Source organism: Mesoplodon mirus, assembly GCF_964341445.2.
Source record: "Mesoplodon mirus genome assembly, chromosome: X".
Lineage (NCBI taxonomy): Eukaryota > Metazoa > Chordata > Mammalia > Artiodactyla > Ziphiidae > Mesoplodon > Mesoplodon mirus.
The window spans coordinates 14,434,536-14,459,299 of NC_138981.1; the positions used below are offsets into that span (position 1 = coordinate 14,434,536).

General features: G+C 41.9%; 1 protein-coding gene across 1 annotated transcript in view; it reads right to left on the reverse strand.

The window, feature by feature from the left end:
- Positions 1-24,764, reverse strand: part of PIR (pirin) — a 104,567-nt gene that overhangs the window by 20,412 nt on the left and 59,391 nt on the right. Inside the window, 2 exon segments of the mRNA XM_082610378.1 lie at positions 6,187-6,231; positions 14,189-14,273. Of these exon segments, the coding sequence (XP_082466504.1) occupies positions 6,187-6,231; positions 14,189-14,273 (130 nt within the window).

Below are 24,764 nucleotides of genomic sequence, written 5' to 3' on the forward strand. Positions count from 1 at the left end.
ATGTAACACCCATTACCCATGTGGTCTACCCCTGACCCCTAATTTTATCATGTAGGATGTTTTATGATACAGAGACCAAAATGGTTTATAAAGCCCCTTCACTATGTTTTAATGGAGTGAGCTGGCAAGAGACAGCTCTCAAAAATAATGCTGAACTGGGATTTCTCTGCACCTCCTATCAGGGTAGCTTGCTCGACTGCCAGTCATTGGTCTATAAGAAAATCTTAATTTAGAAACAGAGTTCATGTTTCCCTAAGAGCTCTCATTCTAATTTTATACGGAACGCAATTTCCGCTCATTCTACTTGCTGATCTAGGAGAGAAATCACAGTATTGCTTCTGAAGAGGCCATTTGAAATGCTCCACCATAAGGCAAACCTTTTTTATAGACACTGGAAAGTCAGGTTTTTAAGATTAATCATTCTAAGTGTACCTTTAGCTTCTGTATTATTTTGTAAAATGTTTAAAGCAGGATCACAGAAAGCAAAGATTGATTCCATCTTCATGTCATTTCTATGCTGTTTCACCCATCTGGTTATCTCCTGAACCTAAAATAAGTCTCAAAGAAAATATATTTTATTGGTTCTGACTACTTTCAATTATAAATTGAGCCAAATCAGATAATAAATAGTTTCCATTGGGAAACTTCGCCAAGAATGTTAAATCTAATAGTGCAGTTAAGGAAAATTTAACTGAAAACAATTGAATTGCAAATATTTTTGTTTGCGTAAATAGTCATAAAAGGGCAAAATACTTTAAAACATTTTAAATTTAGTGCTGCATCTTCAGTGTGTGGTTTACTGCTGTGAAACTTCTCCCCATACACAATATTTCCTTTTTCTTCTTTTCTTTACAAGAACTACTGTCCCATTTACCCTCTGTGCCGTACATTCTGGTACTTCTATCACAGATTTTGATATCGTCAATTTTGTATGTACAGCTGAAGCCTTCTTATCTGATGCAATCCGGATCATTAATTGAAAAAGATTAAGCTGCCTCCAACATTTTACTTTAAATTAAATTGTAAATGTGCATCCATTTGCCAATTTTTAGAAACTGGATTGAAGCACTGCCTTTCTTTATAAAGCATACCCATAATGTGCCACTGAAATCCTTCTAGATTATCAGTTTCCCCTAATCTTTTACTGTCATCTCTGCCATACTAATTCTAAGAGTTTTCTTTAGCGATATACTTTTACAAAGCATTTGACTTTAGTTGCTCTAGAAATACTCTTTTCAAGCTTATTTCATTAATTTAAATATTATTTAATTAAATCGCATAATTGCAATCACTGGTGCAACTGGCATAAACAGATTAGAGAACAATCACACCTGCCTTTAAGTCCACTTCAGCTTGCCAGGGGGAGTAGCAGGGGGCAGGTGGACCAGGGGAGCCGATCATCCTGGGTGTTTAGGCACCTCATTCAATGTATTCCGCATGGAATGAGGCGCACTGCTTAGTCCAATTCATTTTGGGTAAGTGGAGGTCAACTCGGAGGGCTCCTAGTGTGTTTCCCCACCTTTATTGAGATCCAGGGGCTGTGTCCAACTTTTTAATACCCCCCAGAACCAGAAGCAAAGGGCAGAGCACAGTGAGCATGAATAATTACTTATTCAAATAAGTTTGAAACATTTTACTACCCACATAAACCAGTTAGTTGTCATCTCAATAACCACAAATATTTTTAGATTTCTAAATATATTTTCTAAGCCCCAACAGTATATTTGATACTGGTTCTTCTAGGGGACTGGCATCCAGCTGATAAACTGCCCCAAGCTTCAGGGACACAGGATTCAAACTCCTGTAACCTGCTGATCTCTGTGTTGATGTGTAATGTCATTTTCATCTCAGCTGCAGGGAAGGGGTTTAGAGCTAATATCCTTGGGATCTACTGGTTTTCTGACCATGTTGTTTTCTTTTTTTTTTAAATCATATACTGCATAAGATTTCAGCTGGGGGCTGGTCAAAGGACTTGTTGCCTCAGTAAAAGACTGCTGTCAAAGATCTTTCTCCTGCACAATTTTTAAAGCTACTATTCAACAGTCAGAAGGCTTGAAAAAAACCACAATGTATCAAAAATTAAGAAGATCCTGGAAAACCATAAAACATCTCAAATAAGTACTCTTAAATAAGGAAGTACTAATTCTATTTGTCTTATTTTAGTTCTGTTAATTCCTTCTCTTCTTCAGGGTGTCGTTAGTGGGCAATTACATGACTTCACTATACTCACCATGAACTTTAAAATATCTAACTTAGACAACTAGTTAATGTCCAGCATTTTCTAACGTTCAAAACTCCACCTGTCCTTACAAAACTAGATCTACTGATGTCCATCTTTTAAGTACTTCCTGCGTCAATTAATATTTTTTTTAATTTATTATTTATTTGGCTGTACCGGGTCTTAGCTGTGGCACATGGGATCTTCATTGCCACATGGGGGATCTTCACTGTGGCACGCGGGATCTTTAGTTGCGGCATGCGGGATCTTTTTTTTTTTTAGTTGTGGCATGTGGACTCTTAGTTGTGGCATGTGGGATCTAGTTTGCTGACCAGGAATCGAACCCAGGCCCCCTGCACTGGGAGCGTGGAGTCTTAACCACTGGACCACCAGGGAAGCCCCAATTAATATTTTTAACAGTCATCCTAATCTCCATTTATAGAATCTCCCCAGACTACTTTCTCAAGCCAAATTACAGTCTCTTTATTCCAGCCCCATACATTAAGTACATATTTATAACATCTATTTCAACAGAATGGAGGGACATGACATTTAAGACAATTACTTGCTTATCAGTTCCTGCCATCTGTGGTTGCCTGATGCCATCCTGGTTTTATAAGCAAGATAAAATTGAGGCAATAAAGTCAGAGAGCATTTTTTGGATTCTCTCTATAGATTTATAGGTCAGTACACATTCAATAGCTATTTCTGCTTTGTTGTTTCTTTTTCTCTGGTGATTTGTTCTTGCCCTTTTGTTTTTCTCATTAATATCTCCATTAGGGGGTGAAGAGGAGGAAGGGAAGGAGATGAGATTCAAATGAGGTCACCTGGCCAGCTATTCGTTGGCTGAAGCAGATTCCCAAGAGGGCAGTTTCGCGAGATAGATTCTCTCCATGGTCCACTTTACCCTGGACAGATGCAAGTTTGCTCCAACACTACAGACCGTGACCCCATTTCCTGCCAGATGTTTTGCACTTGTGGCTCATGGTCATGAGAGGTGACCAGGCCAGTGAATAGGGATGACTCAGGAAAATCCTGCCTCACCTCGAGAAAAACAAGTGGATGTATAAGTCATTCTTACCCCTTGAACCACTGACCTTTTCACTTGTTAAATTCTTGGACTAAAGGTCTGTCAGGAAACAAGGCTGTAACTACTGATTCAAACAGGGTTTGAAGATTATTTGTTAATCTTTCTCCCCTTCAACCTCTACAATGCCATTTAAACTGAAGGGGTTCAGAATGAGACTCCCCAAGATGTGCCACTTTGGCACGCAGATTGTTTTGAGCTGAAGACAGTCAAGGCCCAAAAGACTCAGGAAGAGCTTCCAACCACTCTCTTAACTACCTTAAAGAATTTAGATAAGGGGCCTGGTTCAAAGAGAGAGCTATTACCAGACATAACTTTCATCTGAATGACCTACCTGGCTGGCAGGGCAAACATCTAATTACCAAACATCTGCTCTTCTTATCATCCTGTGAATTACTCTCCTCCCCTTTGAAGCCTCAGGTTCCTATCTCATTCTTTAGCTCAGGATGGCATCTGCCCAACTTGCCCTTGGGTCTCATATTTTACGGGACCTCTGTACCTATGTAATTAAGTTTGTTTTTCTCCTGTTAATCTGTCTTATGTCAGTCTAACTCATAGCCCAGCCAAAAAGAACCTAGAACAGTAGAGGAAAATTTTTTCCTTGCCTATAAAACCAAAATCAAATGTGAGCTTTTGTAGAGCCCACAAGCTAAGAAAGGTTTTTATGTTTTCAAATGGCTAAAAAAAATCCCAAGAGTAGTAGTTCAGGACACATGAAAAATATATGAAATTCACATTTCAGTGGCCATACATCAAGTTTTATTGGAACAACCATCCCAATTATTTATGTATCACCTGTGACTGCTTTTGTGCTACAAAGGCAGGAATGAGTCACTGCAACAGAAACTGTATGGCCCGCAGTGATGAAGATGGCTGCTACCTGGCCCTTTACAGAAAATTTGAGCCGTCCTTTCTCATTCTACACATTTCTGGTATCCTTACCACCTCAGAATCCATGTGCTTTATTACTTTCGACGTGTGCAGATTATTTTCTTTCTCTTGAAATCCTAAGTCAGGGGTGCTACCTCCATAAAAATGGCTTTTACTCCATTTTAGAAAGTACTATGTGATAACCAAGATTTTCAAGAGATCATAAAAACAAATGACGCTTCATCCCTTCCAGATGGTTAATATAGTTTAATGTGTGTGCCCACAGACTTGTGATACTACTACTAAATTGTTTTCAAACTTTCTCAAATGCTGAAATAAATAAATTTTGCTTCTGAATCATAATTGAAACGCTAATCAATGAAAGAGGAACTAAGCCCATTTCTATGGTATAAAATCAAAATACACGAGCTTGTGGTACCACTATTTTTCAGAAGATTAGTTTCAGGCAATTAAACTGCCCTTCTGGAGAATATAAAGAATGGTTTAAATGGCTTTGGGTGTAGCCTTCAAGCCCTCAGCAGACAGTCTCAGTGAGCCAGCTGTCTGGGACTGGGAGTGTGTTGTCCAAGGAAGTAGCCATGCTAGGGCAGCAAGCTCACTGCAGAGGAGGCCACCCTGCAGGTTGGGGTGAAGAGCTCCGACCACAGCGGGCCTCAGAAATGGGGTTCTTGGCCTGTACCCTGGAGCGGTCAGATGCTCGGCTCCACCCCCCTCACCCTATCCACACCACCCATCACTGTCCATGAGGGGCAGGGAAGGGGAGAAGGGAGGCTGGTTCTCCTACTGTAGGTTTTCCCAGAAGCACTGCCTGAGGTGCATATTTGAGTCCAAGGAGTTTATCTGGGAGGCAGTCCCAGGAAACACCAGTCCAGGAATTGGGAAAGTTAGACAGGAAAGGGAAGGCAGACAGTGAAGGATGTGTTATCAAGGACGCTCACATGGGTAGCTTGAACGTAACGCCTCCAGGATACTCTAGGAAAAGGCCTCACACACAGGCCTCAGCGTTATCCCACCTGAGGGGCAAGGCAGCTTCCTTAGCACTTTCATCCTGCCCTGACTGGGGCATAGTATCCTTCCCAGGATTCAGAGAAAGCCTCAGGCCAAGAAACACACGTACTACTGGCAGTTGGAAGTTGGTCAGTGGACCCTGACAAACCTACAGCGACCTTTCCTGGCCTCCATGCTGCTTCTAGGAGGATGGGGACAGTGGGAGTAGATACAGCCAGGAGCCAGCCTACTCTACAAGCTCCACTCTCCCACCACTCCTGGCTCTTCTACTGCTGGGTTGGCTAAAGGGTTTAGACTGGAAAAGACAAGTTAGATGGTGTGGTTCCTGTGTTGTCATCGTACAAAGGATATGGGGTGGGGCACAGGGAGTGGAATTGACAAGCCCTTGGTTCTGGTCCCAGGGCTACCAATGCATAATTCTGGCAAGTTTAATAACTCTCTAGAGTTTACCTACCTCATCTATAAAATGAGAGTTGATTGGGTCTCAAACATCCCTTCTAGACTAGACTCAACAAGTGACACATGCACAACCCCTTAGAGTAAAAGAAAAACTTAAAAAAAAAACATTTAGAGATTTCTCAGAAGCACCTGGGATTGCAAATTCACCTCCTTCCACCTCCCAGGAGATAGTGTCCTGCTCCCGCTGCAGCCCATTAAAGCTCCATCCCTTTATCAATATGGGGCTTGCCAACATCCTAGCAAGGTGTCAACCCACATAATTGCGCCTGGAACTTACATTTGCACACAGGCCACAGTAAAATGGCTGCTGTCATGTCTGGCATTCCTATTCTCCTCCCTCACTGAATATACTGGAAGCTGAGAGGTGCCCTGCTCTGGGTGTACCAGGATGTACAGGGGGCTGGTGCCAAACAGGAGGAAACATAGTATTCAATTACACGAAAGGTTTCACCTTACCTTTCCTTCCTGGCAGTAGTTTAAATGATATTGCAATTGAACCCAAAGCAACAGACTCATCACTTACCAATATATACATTTCCAGATATGGTATAAATGAAGCTTGTCCACCCTGAAAAGGGACCAGCGACATTAAAAGGTTAGTGTCCATAATGCCAAAAGGAACAAAGAGATAACAATATCAAATATTTAATACTCTACATATGACATACAAATATATAAACTTATATAAGTTACAGATACAAAAGGTTTGAAGATGAAATCTCTTAGATATACATATTTTAAAACTTAAGTTCTGTAAACAGTTTTAAACACAATCCCACATGCATGCATTCACACACAAACACACACACCCCCCAAAACCTAAATGACTTGGCCTCAAGTATTTAAGAGCCACCCAAGTAGACAGTGTGCTATTCACTGGCTATATATCTATATGCCAACAGCTGTACTAACAAACAAGCTGTTCCTTCCAGGTCGAACATCATGTTAATAACTACAACACACCAGTCTGGCTTATCTTCAGTTCTTTGGGCCTCCAAACAGTTTTTGGGGTTTTTTTGGCTGTGTTGTGTCTTCGTTGCGGTGCGCGGGCTTCTCATTGCGGTGGCTTCTCTTGTTGCGGAGCATGGGCTCTAGGTGCGTGGGATTCAGTAGTTGCAGCATGCGGGTCCTAGAGCACACAGGCTTCAGTAGTTGCGGCACATGGGCATAGTAGTTCTGGCTCGTGGGCACCAGAGTGCAGCCTCCTTAGATGTGGCGCACGGGCTTAGCTGCTCCGCGGCATGTGGGATCTTCCTGGACCAGGGCTTGAACCTGAGTCTCCTGCATTGGCAGGGGGACTCCTAACCACGGCGCCACCAGGGAAGTCCCCTCCAAAAAGTTTTAAGTGACAATCCACTATCTGCCCTCTTGGAACGAGCACTGGATTTCCACGGATATTTATGTATTGTCCCTATGGCCCAGAGGAGACGCTGCAGCGCCACTGAGGGACATGAATGTAGGAGTGGTCAGCTCAAAACAGAATCAGAACATCACTCCGTGTGCCTTTGGGAGAAAAGAAGATCTGCGAAAGGAATGCAGGGCCGAGTCCAAGGTACAAGGGCAGGACCCAGAATGGAGTCTGAGAGAGTCAACGTGGTGGCAGAGTAAACTAAAACCAAGGCAGGCATGGAAGAATCACACAGGACAAAGTAGACTCTAGGGACGTGGCTGTGCTGGCAGGTGGGTTGAAAAGTTCAAGAGAGGCCCACGTGATAAGGCATGACTGATCAAACTTAACATAAACTGAGTCTGGTTCGGAAGGCCTGAAGGATGGCAAAACAAAGACAGACACTCAGGTGGACACCAGACGATATTTTTTTCATCCTCCTATTTCACACTTTTTCCTCCCCGAGATTTTACGAGAATGAGTGTAAGGGCTCTGGAATTAAGTCTAACTGCTCAGAGCACACTCATTCTTTTGCTCCCTTACTGACGCACTGGATCAGTCTTCTGAGCTCGGCCTCCCATCATCCAGTGACCAGCTACCACTCAGGTGTACTTGTTGTGGGCGGAGACAGAAAGACGAAGGCACAGCCAGGGGTCTTCACATTGTCCAATTTGGGGGGGGGGGCGGAGGTTCGTGCTAGAAGCTGAAAACACACGCTAACTGTTCCCAGCCCATAAATATAATTAGCAATTCAGTATTTGTGTTTTCAGTTTCTTTTCTCTTTTATGCACTATATATTATTTGCTTAAAAACTAGAACTCAGTGTTCTATTTTGGATACCTTTCCAAAACACAGAGAAATAACTTATCCTTGGGAAAGACTGCAAAGCATTCCATTGCAAGGACATGTTGTGATTGACATAATCGATCCTCTCCTCATGGTTGAAAGGTATTAAAAAATTAATGGTTTCCGGGCTTCCCTGGTGGCGCAGTGGTTGAGAGTCCGCCTGCCGATGCGGGGGACGTGGGTTCGTGCCCCGGTCCGGGAGGATCCCGCATGCCGCGGAGCGGCTGGGCCCGTGAGCCATGGCCGCTGGGCCTGCGCGTCCGGAGCCTGTGCTCCGCAACGGGGGAGGCCGCAGCGGTGAGAGGCCCGCGTACCGAAAAAAAAAAAAAAAAAAAAAAAATTAATGGTTTCCAAGTTTGACAGAACCTCAAAGCTCTTAATTGTTCAAGTGGGTTTTTATTTGGAATCATTTTGATGGTTCTCATCTCATTTCTCCTCCACCCCCTTTGCTTCATTCCTACTCACCCTTCAAGCAGAAAACTAGTCTACACATAATTGCCTCGGTCTGTTTTCTTTCTCTTTTTATCTTTTTAAATCTTTTATCCAGAAGGACCAAACATTTGCTTAAAGGAATGGCCAAGTCAATGTATTATGTGCATTCACCTATTGTGCCTTGCAAAAGTCTTCCATTAGGATACAGACTCCACCTTCACCATTAATAACACAATTCATGCTACCGGCTAGAAGGCACAGAGTGCTACAGGGAATAAAATAGAAACAGAGGGCAATTTCCTTTTTTCCTTCTTTTCATCATGTTGTCTATGTGCACTTGCTTCTATTAAACCTAGTTTAATTCCCTCTAAGCATATTTTCTTAAAGCTATAGCAAAACAAGAGCCAAATCATGTGAATGCTTACTATATGTTTATGAACTACCACATTTTTTTGGAATTCCTTCTCCGCCAAGAGAAGGATTGTATCATCAAAGAGTTCTCTTGTGAGATTTTCAGGTCCTTCTCATCTTTCTTTGTTCCCCTATCTTTCCTCCCACTTTTCTGTCCTGCACCAGGAACGGATACCATCCTGGCATTTTTATTTCTATCTGAGGTCACAGGTCCTGCAACTGTGGTCTCCAAGCTACTGGCTCTTCACAGCTGGGAAGCTCTTTCCCCTCCCTCCCTCAGTCAATGACAATGAACAGGAGCTGGGATGAAGGTCACATTTACCCCTGGTCCTGTAGCTTGGTTTAATCGGCAACACACTTATGTCAGCCCTCCTTCAGTCCAACAGAAGACGTGGAAAACTTTTCTTTTAAACATGTAAATCATTTTCTGCGGCATTTGCTCTCATTTCCAGGGAGGTTCCCAATTCTTGCAAACATCCCTAGTGAGAGCGTTTCTTGGCCTACATTCCTTGCCTTAACCCAGCTCATTTTCCTTCCCCCTCAGTCTTAATTTCATTATTTCAAAGCACTTTCCAATGGCTGCTTATACATGTATGTGTAGAGAAAGTAGAAAAACATGGCTTGGTGGCACGCCAAATCCATGACAAAGGTCAGCTCTGGGTTCGAAAGGGGAGAGGGGAACAGGGCTAAGGAGAGAAGAAACCTCTACCCAAACTCTGGGTCACACCAGATGCCACACCTCAAAGCAGTGCTGGTTCCTAAGAGCCTCCCCCCAGATAGCTCTGCATTCAGCTTGTGTAGGCAGCTCACTCACTATGGACCTTATGCCTGGCCTCCTGGACAGGAGGCAGACCCACCGGGTCTTCCCTTCCCCCTCCTCATGCCACCAAATTATTTGTTAATTTTTCCTTTGAAATAATTTCAGACATACAGAAAAGTTACAAAAATAGTATACAGAATTACCATACACCGCTCACCCAGATTCTCCAAAAGCTAACCTGTTATCACATATGCTTTAACATTCTCTCTAGAAATATACATCATTCTTTTTTTTCTGAAATATTTGCGAGTAATCTTGGAGACATGATACCCCGTTACCTTGAAATAATTTCATAAAAACAAGGATATTTTCCAACATAACCCTAGTGCACTTATAAAAATTATGAAATTAATACAATATCAGTTTAAAAATTATGACCATTAATACAATACTATTAGCTATGTACAGATATTCAAATTGAGCTAGTTGTCTCAGTAATGCTTTTTAGGGCAAAAAGAAAAAAAACATGTCTAGGCCAGGATGGAATCTGGGTTCACATGCGGCATTTAGTTGTCATGTCTAAGCTCCTTTCATCTGAAATAGTTCCTCAGTCATTTACTTCATTAAAAGTACAGACCCATTATTTTGTAGAATATCCCTCAGTTTGGGTTTGTCTGATATGTCCTCATCATTAGACCACATTGTTTGTTAATCCCTTTCCCTCTCAACTTTATTTAGAGACTGGTTTTTGTTTATTTTCAATACTTTAATATTTTAGTTCAGAAGAGCACAAAGGATGAAACAATGAACACAGACACTGGCGTATTTATTTCATATCTTTCTTCTCTTTTACAGATAAAATCATATAGATAGGTGAGAGAAACAGCCCCTAACTGGTTGCCTCCAATCAGCTTTCTACACCCAGAGAATGTGACTTTGTTGCAGGAGAAGGGGGCACGAGAGAATGGTCACGTCCCAGGTCTCATCCGAGTCCCTGGGACGGGCTGCCAAGTGAGGGTCCTCGGCTTCACAAAGGAAAGAATTCAAGAGGGAGCTGCAGTAGAGTGAAAGCAGATTTATTGAGGGAGATATGTGCTCCATAGACAGAGTGCGGTCCATCTCAGAAGGCAAGAGAGGCCTCTAGGGTGTGGGGAGGTTAGATTTTATGGGCTGGGTAATAGGCTAACGAGTGGGAGGAGTATTCCAGCTAATTTGGGGAAGGGGCAGGGATTTCCAGGAATTGGGCCATGGCCCATTTTTCTGGCCTTTTATGGTCCACCTCAGGAACTGTCACGGCAACTGTGGGTGTGTCATTAACATGCTAACGTATTACAATGAGCGTATGATGAGGCTCAAGGTCTACAGGAAGTCAAACCTTCTGCCATCTTGGGCCTAGTAGGTTCTAACCAGTTTTTGTTGTAGTATCTGCTTCGATTGTCACATCTCTCTCTCTCACTGACTCCCATCTCCCTCTTTCATTTATACAGATCCTTAGGATTACATCAGCCCGCCTGGATTACCCAGGCTAATCTCCCCATCTCAAGATCCTTAACTTAATTACACCTGCAGCATCCCCTATACCATGTAAGGTAAGACATTCAAAGATTCCAGGATTAGGACGTGGACATCTTCGTGGGGCCATTATTCTGCTTACCACAGAATAATGCAATAAGCTATATGTTCTCTAAAGAAATTTTGTTGACTGATGTACATATACTCTAAAGAAAAGTTAAAAGTTGAGGGAAGCAAAATTAAGTTTTTCGATACCATAACAATCCTCCATTTTTTAACACTCCAGATCATGCTTTTAAATGCCAAGTAGCAGGGATACTGTGAAGGAAGATAGAGAAAACAAACGGAGTGCTTGCTGAGGGCCCAACTTTGATGCAGTCAGTCAGAAGACAAAGGGGACAGGAGGACCAGAAGGCACAAGTTTCTTGGCAAAGATTGATATTTTCCTAGAAATACAGATTTATGTCCTTCTCAATGAATGATAACAAATGGTGTTATCTGTATATGAGTTTGCAGCAAGGGAAATCAGACTGCTTTGCAAGAGATGGTAAAAGTCACTGCAAAAAAAAAAACAAAAAAAAAACAAAAAACACAACTACTTATTCTTATTTTAGCCAAGAACCAACATGAAAAATGTGAGAGGAATCTGGTACTGTCAGAGACTCAGCAGATTGGATTCTTTGTAAGTGATGCACCATCTAGCTCAATTCCTGATATCAAGTGCCTTCCAAATCACCACTGCATGAAACATCTGTTTTCTGCAAGATTAGCACAGCCCTACAGAAACGTGCCTTGCCCGAAGGAAATAAAGAGATGGTAAAAATCGATTCCAATATTATTTATGGGATGGAATTCAGATAAAACCTGTCTGACTCATGAGAAATGTTTCCAGTCTCCCTTAACTGGATGTCCCTTGGGACATATGCTTTTTCCTGGTGTCAGAAATGGGATGGTAGCAGTGCATGCCTCTATTTCTATCCCTTTAGTTTGGTAATGATACGAGAAAGTCAACATTAAATTAGTTAGATTGCAAAGCTTATGCCAAAAGCCAAACATAACCCAGACATCCACGTCAACTCCCTTTACCATGAGTAGCAAAACAATCAAAATGCTATAAACAAAACATGATCAGGACCCAGCCAATAGGCTACACATTTCAAGGAATATTTGATGCAACAACAAATAAAATGAATTTAGATAGTCCTTGAATTTTATACTGGAATTTGACCTGGAAAGGTGGTTAAAAAAAAAAAGACAAAAGGTGAGCTTGACTTGAATGGTTTGATAATAAAATTTCTACAGTATAATTTTACTAGCCAATATGTTGGATTACAGGCAGCCAGTACTATTGAGTCTGTAAATAATAAGTGCTTTATAATACCTGAATTAATTGTTTGTCTGGCACTGGATAGGGAAGCCTCAAACGTTAGACTTGCCACCTAACGCAATGAAGGCATGTATGACTGTATACGGGGGGTGAGGGCACGGGGTGGGGGGAGAACACACTGTAACCGGAAGTGACATATTGGAAAAGAAAGGTCCTTCTGCATAACTGGGTTTATAGCAGACTTGTTTAAAGTGGGTTTATAGCGACTCAGTGATATACATGCATTTCTAAGCTACTTGTTTTTGTATGCATTCCAAAACATTTTTGAAAACAAATCTCAGGTTTAAAATTCATAATGACAAAATAATCTAGAAGTACAGCTTTGTAAACTGACAGATACACATTCTCTTATGAGGCAATATATAGGGTGGCAGCGGAGTGCAGAGTCAAAATTAACACGAACCACACACACAAGTGTTGGTGGGGTCACGGAGAAACTGCACACCAGTGTGCAGTAGCCAAGCGCAGGGAACGAGGGGAGCACCCGCTGACAGGGAAGAGCTAAATGCATCGTAGTCAACCCATGGCGTAGAACGTCACCGTTCAACCAAGCCATACGAGCAGACTCGGAGGAATTTCCATGAGGTATTGTCTGGTCACAAAAGCAAGATGCAAAAAATGTATTTCTGGTATGATTCCATTTTAGTAAAACAAGGAAAAAATAACCCTGTACGTGTGTATATTTACATGCACATAAATGAAAGTGGAGAAAAGTGTCGAGAAAAACATTGTAAGATCTAATTCAAGGATATATCTGGCATCTACTCCAGATCTGGGATATACAGGGAGAATACTGCTATGGGTGGATGAGGGAGGGAAAGGGTTTAGAGGAACGCAAACTCGAAAATAAAAGAAAAACCCACAGCACTAAAACTTCAAGCACACGTGCTATCACATTTATTGTTATAAAAATTATGTATGAAGGTAGGCATATGTATTCATGTAAAAAATCTTTCTGTACTTAAAAATAGCCAGAATGGGGGCTTCCCTGGTGGCGCAGTGGTTGGGAGTCCGCCTGCCGATGCAGGGGACACGGGTTCGTGCCCCGGTCCGGGAGGATCCCACATGCCGCAGAGTGGTTGGGCCCGTGAGCCATGGCTGCTGAGCCTGCGCGTCCGGAGCCTGTGCTCCGCAGCGGGAGAGGCCACAGCAGTGAGAGGCCCGCGTACCGCAAAATAAATAAATAAATAAATAAATAAATAAAAATAGCCAGAATGAAAAAAACCAAAGAAGAAAAGAATGGGTCCGAGGTTGATGCCTAACGACCTCAGGGGTGGCCATTTAAAAAAATAAAACTGGCCTTAAACACTTGGGAGTTTTCTAACTGTTCTTTGGATTTAAACGAGGACTTAAAAGTAAATCCTCCATAACAAAAGCTGTACCTCAATCAAGAATGCACTTGTTTATAACTAACACAGATTGGATTGCCCTCCAGGAACTCTGTGAGTCAAAGGTGGCCCAGAAGTCAGGAGACCTGGGTAAACGTCCTGCCGTGTCCAGCGAGTCCTCATGTGGCCTTGAGCAAGTAGCGCATCTGTTGGGTCTCAGCGTTCACAATGATAAAATGAGGGGCGGCCCCAACGGTTCAGCCCTAACATTCCACGAATTCCTCCTGATTCTCTTAACTTGAAAAGCTCAAGCAGTATTTGCTAATTTAAACATAATTAAACGTAAACAAGGTTCATAGAACTTTGTGTTGAGGTTCAGAAACAAGTCCATTCCAGAGAAAGCAGCCCCTTGTGTTTTTTTTTCCCCCTGAAATGATCAGTAAACTGCAGAGCCCATCATACCTTTAGGAATAGGCTGGGAATGCTTTGCTCCTTGGCCCAATCTGAAGTCCAAATATAAAGTTGGTGTGTAAGTGTAAATCTTGGACTGAAATGAAAAAGGAAATCATCAGCATCTTTCCAAGAATAAGGTTCATCTTTACTTCAGCTGGACCCTCTGTCATGGGCCTGGAGTCTGGATCCATTAACATATACAATTCCTCCTTGGAAGATGCTGTTAAAGCGGGGAGGATGGGCTGCCAATATAGCCCCCTTCTTAGGGTCTCAGTCTAAAAGTTAGCCCTCCTAGCTTGACAAGCTAATTTCCAGATGACAGCTGTCTCCCTACAGCCATTTCTCAAATGTGATCCAATGTCAATAGTTTACTGCCTAATAGCTGCTCCAACTTTCTCACTTCTACCCTTCTACTGAATATGGTAGGTTAATGCACATCAGATGCATGTTTCTTCCCCAGGTCTCAATAAAGCCATGTCTATTTTGAAATTCAAAGAGAGCAGCCTGTAAATATTTTTATTTGTCCTAACTTGGCCCTCTTGTATAAAAAGGTGATCCAACGCTGCTGGCCTGAAAAAGCCACAGCTCAAAATGTAAGAAAGACCCACTTTTGCAGGATTTTCCATTGTAAACAATGGCTTTGATTTGATCAACAGTTAAGCAGAGTTTGTAATTCAATATAACACCATTCTGAATCATTGGCACAGACCAAAATCTGAGGGATTATCACTGTTGCCATAAACTTTATGATGTTTCGTTGTTTACCACAAAGTCCCAGTGGTTCTGTTCTACTTATTTTTTTAACTTAAAAAACAGAGATGAAAAAGTACGTAACGCCGGATTTGGCAAGGATGTGGAGTAACTGGAACTTTCATACGTTGCTGGTGGGACTATCACTTGATATAAACACTTGAGAAAACTGTTCGGCAGTACACAGTACAGATGAATATATGCATAATCTATGACCCAGCATTCCAACCTAATAGGCGTATCCGCAACAGACAGGTCCACCTAAAGACATGTACTCAAATCTTGATGGTGACACTGTCAGCAACAGCCCCAAGCTGGAAATATTCCCAATGTCTTTAATGATAGAATGGATAAATGAACTGTAATGTATACAAGGGACTACAATACAGCAAGGAGAATGAACGAACCCAGCTATATGCAACAACTCAGATGAATCTCACAAGCACAACGTTGAAGAAACGAAGGCAGACACAGATCGTATAACATATGATTCCACTTCTATAAAGTTCAAAACAAGGCAAAACTAATCTATCGTATCAGAAGTCAGAAAAGTGGTTACCTTGGGAAGGTTAGTAACTGAATGGGGTTTAAAAGGGGGCTTCTGGAACCTGCCAATGTTCTGTTTCTTGATTTCACGGATGAGTTCACTTGGTAAAAATCCTCTGAGCTGTACACGATTTGTGTACTTTTCTGTGTATGTTATATTTTAACAAAAAGCTTACACTCATTAAAAATACGCATGTGTGAACAGACCACCAAAGAAAATCCAGAGCCACGAATTATTTACTATCCTTGATAAAGACATCATTTTGCAGAGAATAACTATGTAAACTCCATGAGGACATGGACATATCTGCCCTTTTCACCCGGGGCCAATGCACAGGGCCTGTCACATAGTAGGTGTTGAATAAATATTTACCAAATGATGTTTCATAATGGAAAATCTCATGTGTAATAACAGATTTATTTAAAAAAACAAATTTATTTACAGTACACATAGCATGTTCATCAATCGCTTTACCAACACGTAGCAAAATGCCTCTCTTCAGGACAAGTGATTAGGTATGGCCCAAGTGTATGTCTGTACTTCAAGTTTTAGAATAGAGAATTGTAAATAATGCTATCGGAACATTGTTCCCTTTCTTATAAAAGTCTCACGTATTGAAGCTTCGGGCTTTAAGTGGTCTGGTACATGGTTTTATGTGGCTTAGGAGGACAAGCTGCATCTATACAGCTCCAAAAGCTGGAAAGGCAAATTCCCCTGTGCATACATAAATGAAAGCAGAAAGGCCTGTGACATCAAGGGCAACCTGAGGCCAAAGATTCCCAATCAATCTGAAGAGCTTGGAACACACATGAAACAAGGGCAGCACCCCCGGGATGCAGGGGCTGATCCTCTAGCATCATGAGGTGCCTAAGGCACCGTCTGGAAAGGATCTGGTTTTGCCTGATGAAGACTTCTAAGATTACTTCTAAAAGGATCAGGGGGACGCTTCACTTAGTATCGGATGACTCCTCTTCCTGGGCAATATTTTGCTCTCTTCCAGAAAAAGGTTCAAGCATCTTTCCCAGCCTCTGCCTCCGGGGCCGCTGCAGTGTCCCTGCCTACAGCAAGCACATGAATCAAACGGAAGCTCTTGGCTTAACTTTTGCTAGAATTCTCCCGGAATGTAGTCACAAAAATCATCACAACCCGGAAGTCGGGAGCCTCTGCTGCTGGTAGTGCTTTTCCTGCTGACTAGCCAAGCCTTTATCTTCCTCTGGGCTTAGTTCACTCAATCTGAAAATCTGGTGTTGGGACCTCACTGATGTTCAAGTGTATTTCTGGTTCTGAAATCCGGAGTCAGAAAAGTTTAATGTCTTCCTCCGCTTTTTAATACTGTAAATTCCCTTCTGATTTCTCAGACTAGAGCTGTAGAGAAGTGAGAACGTGGCTGGGGCGAGGGAGAGCCACAGGGCTGTGGGGGGTGAGCAGGGGGCTCCTGGCTAACCGCACTGCTCTTGCCCTCAACCTCGGCCATCAGGTTTGCCCTCCCGGTGAGCTCTTCTTTTCTTCCTGCCTCTAGCTTCTCAACCTAATCCATACTGTCCCCAAAACAGTAACCTCTCTCTAATGTTGCAAGGACACAGATATGCGTATGCACACACAGACACAGAACTCTGTACTTACATATTCGTTTACAAAATTGTAAACAAACCAACGAGAGACATTATAAAGCCACAAATATATCCTACTGCCTTACAGTGTGAAACGGGCTACAGGGAAATCTGAAATTCATTTTGAAGGTGTTTTTCACATCTATAGCCAAAAACAGAATTCTGATTCTACTCTCCTTTTTGTACTGAAAATCAGATCATGGACGGTTTCAATATAACACGTCTTGAATAAGCAACTACCCAAAACCTATATGTACATTATTCTATTTCAGTTCATCCATCCTGAGATAAAATTCAATTTGAAAGCTGTTCCCATGAGTGTGTGTATACATATATGTATGGATATATTTACACACATATACACACAGTTTTTGAAAAGCAGATAGGTATTGTTTTTAAAATTTTGATCTTCCTTGGTAACTGCTGGAATAGCAAATGTAAATTCTGTTCATTTAACTCAAAGATGACAATGCCAGTCTCAAATACACTTCGAGCAAACCTGGACTTAATTTTTCCATCACACACACTGCTGCTTTGCAACTATAAAGAAATATCGCCATTAGGCACACTCTTTCCTGAGTTCTGTTTTGTTTCTTTTCATGTATAGTATTAAACTATTAATAGACCCTCAAAATAGAATGAAAATTTAATTAAGCAAATCATTCTTTTTTGCTCTCAATCTATCTATTTCCACAGGATTAAAATAAACTGGTCCAAGGCAACCTAGAATAAAACATTTCTCTATAAATCTGTTTCAGCATGTACCGAACTAATGCACCTGAATTCCATCAGTGAAATTACTTTCTTTTTCCTTTTTCTTTTTTCTCTTTTGGTCCTGATTAATACTGCCTGCACAGGTACTAAAATCCCAAGCTATTCCTCTTTTGTCTTTCTTCTCATTTCTTAATTCTCTGTTCAAAGCATTTGGGAAACTTATCTTTAAAGGTCTTAGTCTGTATTTTAAAAGCCCAACGGCTTAAAATCTTACAGTTCAAATACCATGTAAGCAAGTGAAGTAACAGAACTCTTTATGAGATGTGAAGGGTAAATTTTGGCTAACCTCTAACAACAGGGGTGCTACCAAATCCAGACAAGCCCTGTCTCTCTTTATAAATATGTCAGAATTAAACCCTAAATGAGTCTAAGACACCACTCCAATAATGACCACAAAACAAGCAAGCCAAAAAAAACCAAGGACTACGAAACCACTTCCTTCTGAACCCGAACTACCTTCATCTTCTATCCTTCAAAGACCTCCCGCTTCCTCTGGCTTTTGGTATGATACCCGTGTTAAGCTGGTTTCCTTCCTCTGCTTTTATTCTTAAATGCGATCTTAATTAGAAGATGAAATCACTTCCACATGGAAGCTATGTGGTTTAGTACGTCTTCCCAAGAAAAAGAAGAGTGCTATGTTGCTTGCTATGTATAAGCATGGTAAAGAAAATAAAGTCTCTTTCATCTTGCCACTGCTCCTTTCACAGATAACTGCCACCCATTTATCCCTGAATGCTGCTCATTTTGCCATCATGCTGGCCTTCCCTAAAAGCACGGGGCAGCAATTTGTTACATGTCAGAGCTGTAATAAATATTTTCACATCTTTTTGAGAAGTATTTCGAAAACCCTTGATGATTCAGTGATTTATTCAGGAAATGCACTTGAATTCTCAATCTTACTAGACGTTGCTTACGCAAATTACTCTAAGGTAACAAGTGCAAATCCTCAGTATTTTATAAAAGAAAGAAACAGTGCGTATACCTATTCCTGGACCCTTACTCTTATGTTGGATCATCCCCCTAACGTTGGGCATTTCGTTTTACAGTTGTTCTTTGTTTTTTTGCACCACTGTTAACTTTTTTTTTTTTTTTTTTTTTTTTTTTTTTTTTTTTTTGCGGTATGCGGGCCTCTCACTGTTGTGGCCTCTCCCGTTGCGGAGCACAGGCTCCGGACGCGCAGGCCCAGCGGCCATGGCTCACGGGCCCAGCCGCTCCGCGGCATATGGGATCCTCCCAGACCGGGGCACGAACCCGTATCCCCTGCATCGGCAGGCGGACTCTCAACCACTGCGCCACCAGGGAGGCCCCCACTGTTAACTTTTGATGAATATCTTTGCACATAAAATTTTGAACACATTTCTATTTTTTTCCTTCACAGTGAAATTGTACATCTAAAAGTCTAGACATTTTTATAGGGCTCTTGAGATATCTACAGGTTTACGGCCAAACACAATGTGGCTAAAAGTGAGCTAGCTGGTCAACATGATGACGTGACTGAACAGCAATTTTCCTGAACAAGTCTACTGCTAGTCATTGGCTTTTCTGGTCTCCGTAATTTTGCTATACCACAGGGCCATTTTCCAACTCACTAGGTGCTCCAAATAGTGGCTTTTTTTCACTCATCTAATCTCCTGTTGTTAGAAAGTTAACTCATTCCAACGAATTCCCTGTTGTTACACATTAAAATTTTTTCCCCAATACATCCTTGTCCAAAAATAGAAGAGAGGAATTAATTGCTGGGGAAAAAAAGGAAAAGAAAAAACATACCTGGAAATGCCTGAAAAAAACAGACAAAAAGAAAAATAATCAGGAAAAAATTTAACCTAAAAAAAAGTTTAAAGGCACAACCTCCACAGTACAGATACCAATATTTGAACAACCAGTGTCTAGCAGCATCTGTTTCTGAACAAAAAGATCATTTTTATCAATTGTTACACTAACTGAAATGCTTTCATCCAAACTGTTTTTGGTCAAATCAGTTGGTAATTACCTGTAAAAAGTGCCCATCTCATCAAATAAGTGACCATCTTATCTTTTTTAAATCTTAGCTTATTTAAGAAGCAGAAATTGATATCTCGTTACTCTTTTAATTTGACTATTAGTTTGGGTGATATTATTATTATTTTAACAAGTGCTACTAAATATTATTAACATAAGAATAACAATAAGTAAATATATTGAGGGCTTAGTATATACCAGGCACGATTCTTTTTCTTTTTCTTTATTTATTTTATTTTTGGCTGTGTTGGGTCTTTGTCACTGCGCGCGGGCTTTTCTCTAGTTGTGGCGAGCAGGGGCTACTCTTGTGGTACACGGGCTTCTCATTGCGGTGGCTTCTCTTGTTGCAGAGCACGGGCTCTAGGCACGTGGGTTTCAGTAGTTGCAGCACGTGGGCTCAGTAGTTGTGGCACATGGGCTTAGTTGCTCCGCTGCGTTTGGGGTCTTCCCGGACCAGGGCTCCGTGTTGCCTGCACTGGCAGGTGGATTCTTAACCACTGCGCCACCAGGGAAGCCCCAGGCACTATTCTGTATGCTTCATGTGTATTAATTTGGCCGCTTGTATTTCCCTTTTTATAAAATATCTGCTCATTAACCTATTTATGTTTTCATTCATTACTTAGCTCCCTCATTTAAGAAATACTGACTGAGAGTCTGTAGTGTGCTAGTCACTGGATATGTATATCGGTGAATAGCAGATGTGCTCAGCCTTTGTGGTCTACTTCCTAGTAAGGAAGACAATTTAACAAATTAAATATAAAATTACACATGCCATAAATGAAATAAACCGGGCAGAGGGGAGAAAATAAAATGGGGGAGGAATGGAAGGCCTCGAATGAGAAGAGTTGGGGGTAAGAGGTTTCTGGGCAGAGAACGGAGCACAGCACGTGCAAAGGCCTTGAGGCAGTGAAGAGCCTGGAGGATCTGGACACTGACAGGAGAGGCACGTGCAGACAGGAGGAGGAGGAGGCTGCAGAGAATGGCATGAGATGAGTTTAGAGAGTTAGAAAAGACCCAGGCAGGATTTCTTTCAAGTACAATGGAAACACATTGATCCAATTTTTATCGTAAAGAGATGTCTTGAGCTGCTATGTGGAGAGCTGGAAGGGAGTAAATAAGAAAGGGGAGACCCCTGAAGAAGCTGCTGCAGTGGGCCTGGCCAAGGCTGGGCAGGGGATGGGAGAGAAGTAGATTTACAATATATTTCGGACTAGATGTAGGTAGGGGAGGAGATGCAATAAGGATGACCGCCATGTTTCCACTCTGAGCAGTGAGTGATGGTGCCATTCACTCATTCACACGGAGAAGACTGGAAGGGAAACGAGTTTGTGTGTGTTCGCTGTCAAGGCAGGTGGGGGTAGGGGAACAAGACTTCAGCTTTTGCCATTTTAAATTTGACGTGCCTGGGAACCATGCAAACGGAGATGGCAAGTAGGTAGCTGAATATATGAGTCTACACAGAGCTCAGAGGTGAGGCTTGCGCTATAAATATGAATGTGGGGGTCGTTTGAAAGTGGGAGACATTTGAAACTTACCAAGAGGATAAATCTTAAAAATCCTCATCACACACACAAAATTCTGTAATTCTGTATGGCGATGGGTGTTAACTAGGCTTACTGTGTATTGTGGTGATTATTTCACAATATATACAAATATCAAACCACTATGTTGTACACCTGAAACTAACATAATGTTACATATAAATTACAGTCTGATAAAAATATAAAATAAATGTGGGAGTTGTAAGACTATAAATGGTATCTAAATCCATGGGATGGGTGAGATCATCCAGGGAGATGACATTCAATGAGAGAGAAGACGACTCAGGACTGAGATGCAGGGAAGCTGGGTGTTTAGGGGTCTAGTAGAGGAAATGGCACCTACCTGAGAAGTGACACTGAGAAGGAGCAAAGAGCATCCAGAGACACAAGAATGTATTATCTCAGAGGCCAAAGGAAGGAAAGACAGTGTGGAGAAGGAGGAAGCGTGCAACCCATGCGAAGGAAGGAAAACAAAGACCTCTGGGTTTGGCCACATGGAGTAGTGACTCAGTGCACTGATGGGGGTGGCCGCCAGGCAGAGGGCCTCGACGAGGTGGGGAAGTGGAGAGAACACGTGCCGACAAATCTTCTGTGTAGTGTGACTCAGAGAGGGGGCAGAGAACTGCAGGGTGTGGGGTTAAGGGAGTTTGGTGCTTCTCTTATCAATTTATATGAGAGGGTTTCTTAAAAATAAATTAAAGCTATTTGTCCTTAATACTATTTGTTGGAAAAATCTTGTTTTGGCCTTTCATTTCATTTATGGCATTTCTGACATGGATTAGATCTATCCAGCTTTTCCTTCCAATGCTTTTAAACTTTGAAAGTCTTTCCCAAGCAAAGATCATGTTAAATGTTTGCCTGTCTTTTTCTAGTTCAAATTTTTTAACATTTAATTCTTTGATCTACATCAAATTTATTTTCCTATGAGCAAAACCGGTTTCTTTTTATGAATGTTTAACCAATTGTCCCAGTTGACTTATTCTTCTCTTTTCCCCAGTTGATGACCGTCTTCTGTATTGCTAAGTTCGCACCTATACTCGCGTCTATTTCGGATAGGTTCTCTTTCTGCCAATCACAAAAAAGAGGCTCAGTGGAAAAAACTTCACTGACGAGCTCAGGAGACTCAACTAAGAGAGGACGATCTACTCCATAGGAGTTCTGGGCATCATCCAGGCCATGGCCCACGGGGCTTCCCGATCTCATCTTCCTGCCACCACTTTCCTGCTCTCACAGACCCGTTCTCTCCACCACGTACACCTCTGCACACACTCAAGAAACTCACTGCCAGATCCATGGTCCCGGTGTGGAGAACCATACCTTCCCCTTTCTTCGGGAGATCTTACGATTTGAGGAAATGAAAAGTAGATTTACCACGTTATTTAAAGCCAACTTCCAACTCTTATTGTTGACAATAGGCTAATGCTCTTCAACCAAAGCGTAAATGTCTTCTGTCTCCAATCCAAAGCACTCTGATTTCTGAATTCTTGATTATTTTAAAGAACTCTGATAAGGAGCGGGAGAGATGAGTCTCCATCCTCAGTGCCAAAGGCATTACGGGAAGGATTAAAACCCTGTAATCACATTTTGACATATACATGAAGTGCTATGCAAAGAGAAGACAAGAAACTCTTGGGCAAAATGCCAATGACTCTGTATAGGGTGAGAGCTAGGGAGGGCCAGACCACATTTTTTTTTCTTTACATCTTTATTGGAGTATAATTGCTTTACAATGGTGTGTTAGTTCCTGCTTTATAACAAAGTGAATCAGCTATACATATACATATGTTCCCATATCTCTTCCCTCTTGCGTCTCCCTCCCTCCCACCCTCCCTGTCCCACCCCTCTAGGTCAGACCACATTTTTAACTTCTATCAGCCATAAAGGATTGCGGAAAATCTTGACCATCAAGCTGTCCAGCTGACCAGGAATTGTGGACATAGCCAAATTATTCTACAGTCTAGTCTCAAGAGTATCCTTTTTCAAGAAGCATTTTAATCAATATTAACACTTGAGTCCCTCTCTTCTCACCTTGTATTTGGGGGACAGGTAGTGAGGAGAGAAGAGCTAAGGGGGAAGGGAATAAACATGCTGACAGGACTCATGGGCCTGAAATTGAATCAGAGACATGTTAATTGTGAAAGTAGAGACTTTGATTTCTTCACCCTTTGAGTCAGCATCCTTGCCTGAAATTGGGTTACAGATGTTCAAATTTTTTTTAGAAAATTAAAACCAGAAAAAGAACAAATGCCCATCCCTTATATGAATAATTCATCCATAATCCTACAAAGGCAACAGTACAATAAAATCACAAATGACCCCCAAATATGCCAACTGGGAGCCTTCATATCGTTTATCTCCCATCCATGGGTAATGTTTTTCAAGGCTGAGTCAGTACATCTATTAACAGATGCTAGAATATTCCTTACAGGGCTTTATAACACTTAATCTCTATTAGTTACACTTGGTATTTACTAAGGGGCTTTAGGAGTTCTTGTAAGAAAGTGCATCGACATGGGAGACTATTTGGCAAAGACGATTTCACAGGGCTCTGGGGACAGACGATCGTGTAGACATGAACCTTCAATTTCATGTCTAAGGGGGAATCTATTATGGCACAAGGCTTCTCCTATGTGATTGTTTGCAGGATGTTCTGACACAGTCGAGGCATCTGAAGACAAGTGGCTGAAGGTACCCTTTTGGTGTAGAAAGAGATGGAGGTTCATTCTGAAGCTTTCTTCCATGAAAATGAGCTAAGGCATTCCCAAACTGGAGAGAGACATACTCGGCAAGTTTATGTACAAGGGCTGAATGGTGTGATAAGGCAGGGCTACTGTGCACATCAAATGGGACAAAACTCAGGAGACGTGAGTTTCGGTCTGGGTTCTTTCCACAACGAGGTGTGTGACCTTTGGCCCAGCTGAGTTGCCGCGTTCTCATCTACAACGTGGCGGAGGTGGAGAGCTGCTCTCTCACGTCTACTGCTGCCTGACACTCTGATTCAAATCATGCCAGAAGAAAAAGGGAGAGTAGGTCTTGCCTGGCTGGAAAAGCATCTCATACTATCAGGAATTCTAGATTCTTGCTTCCCTAAGAACTTCACTCACATCTTAATAGCTCGTAACAGCAATGAAAGAGGTGAATGAATGGAAAGCTTCCTGTCCAGCTGTTATATAAATGGGTCTGAGGTGGCCCCTGTGTATGAAGTAAAAATGGCACCCACCTCGTTTACTTCTTCACAGCAAGCTAGGACCTTTAGCTCAAAGCCCGCTGGAGCCCAACTCAATTTTTCACACATCCAATCACTTTAAATATATTCCAAAGAAACACATTTTTAGCCACTTGGAGCCTACCCACTTTACATATCC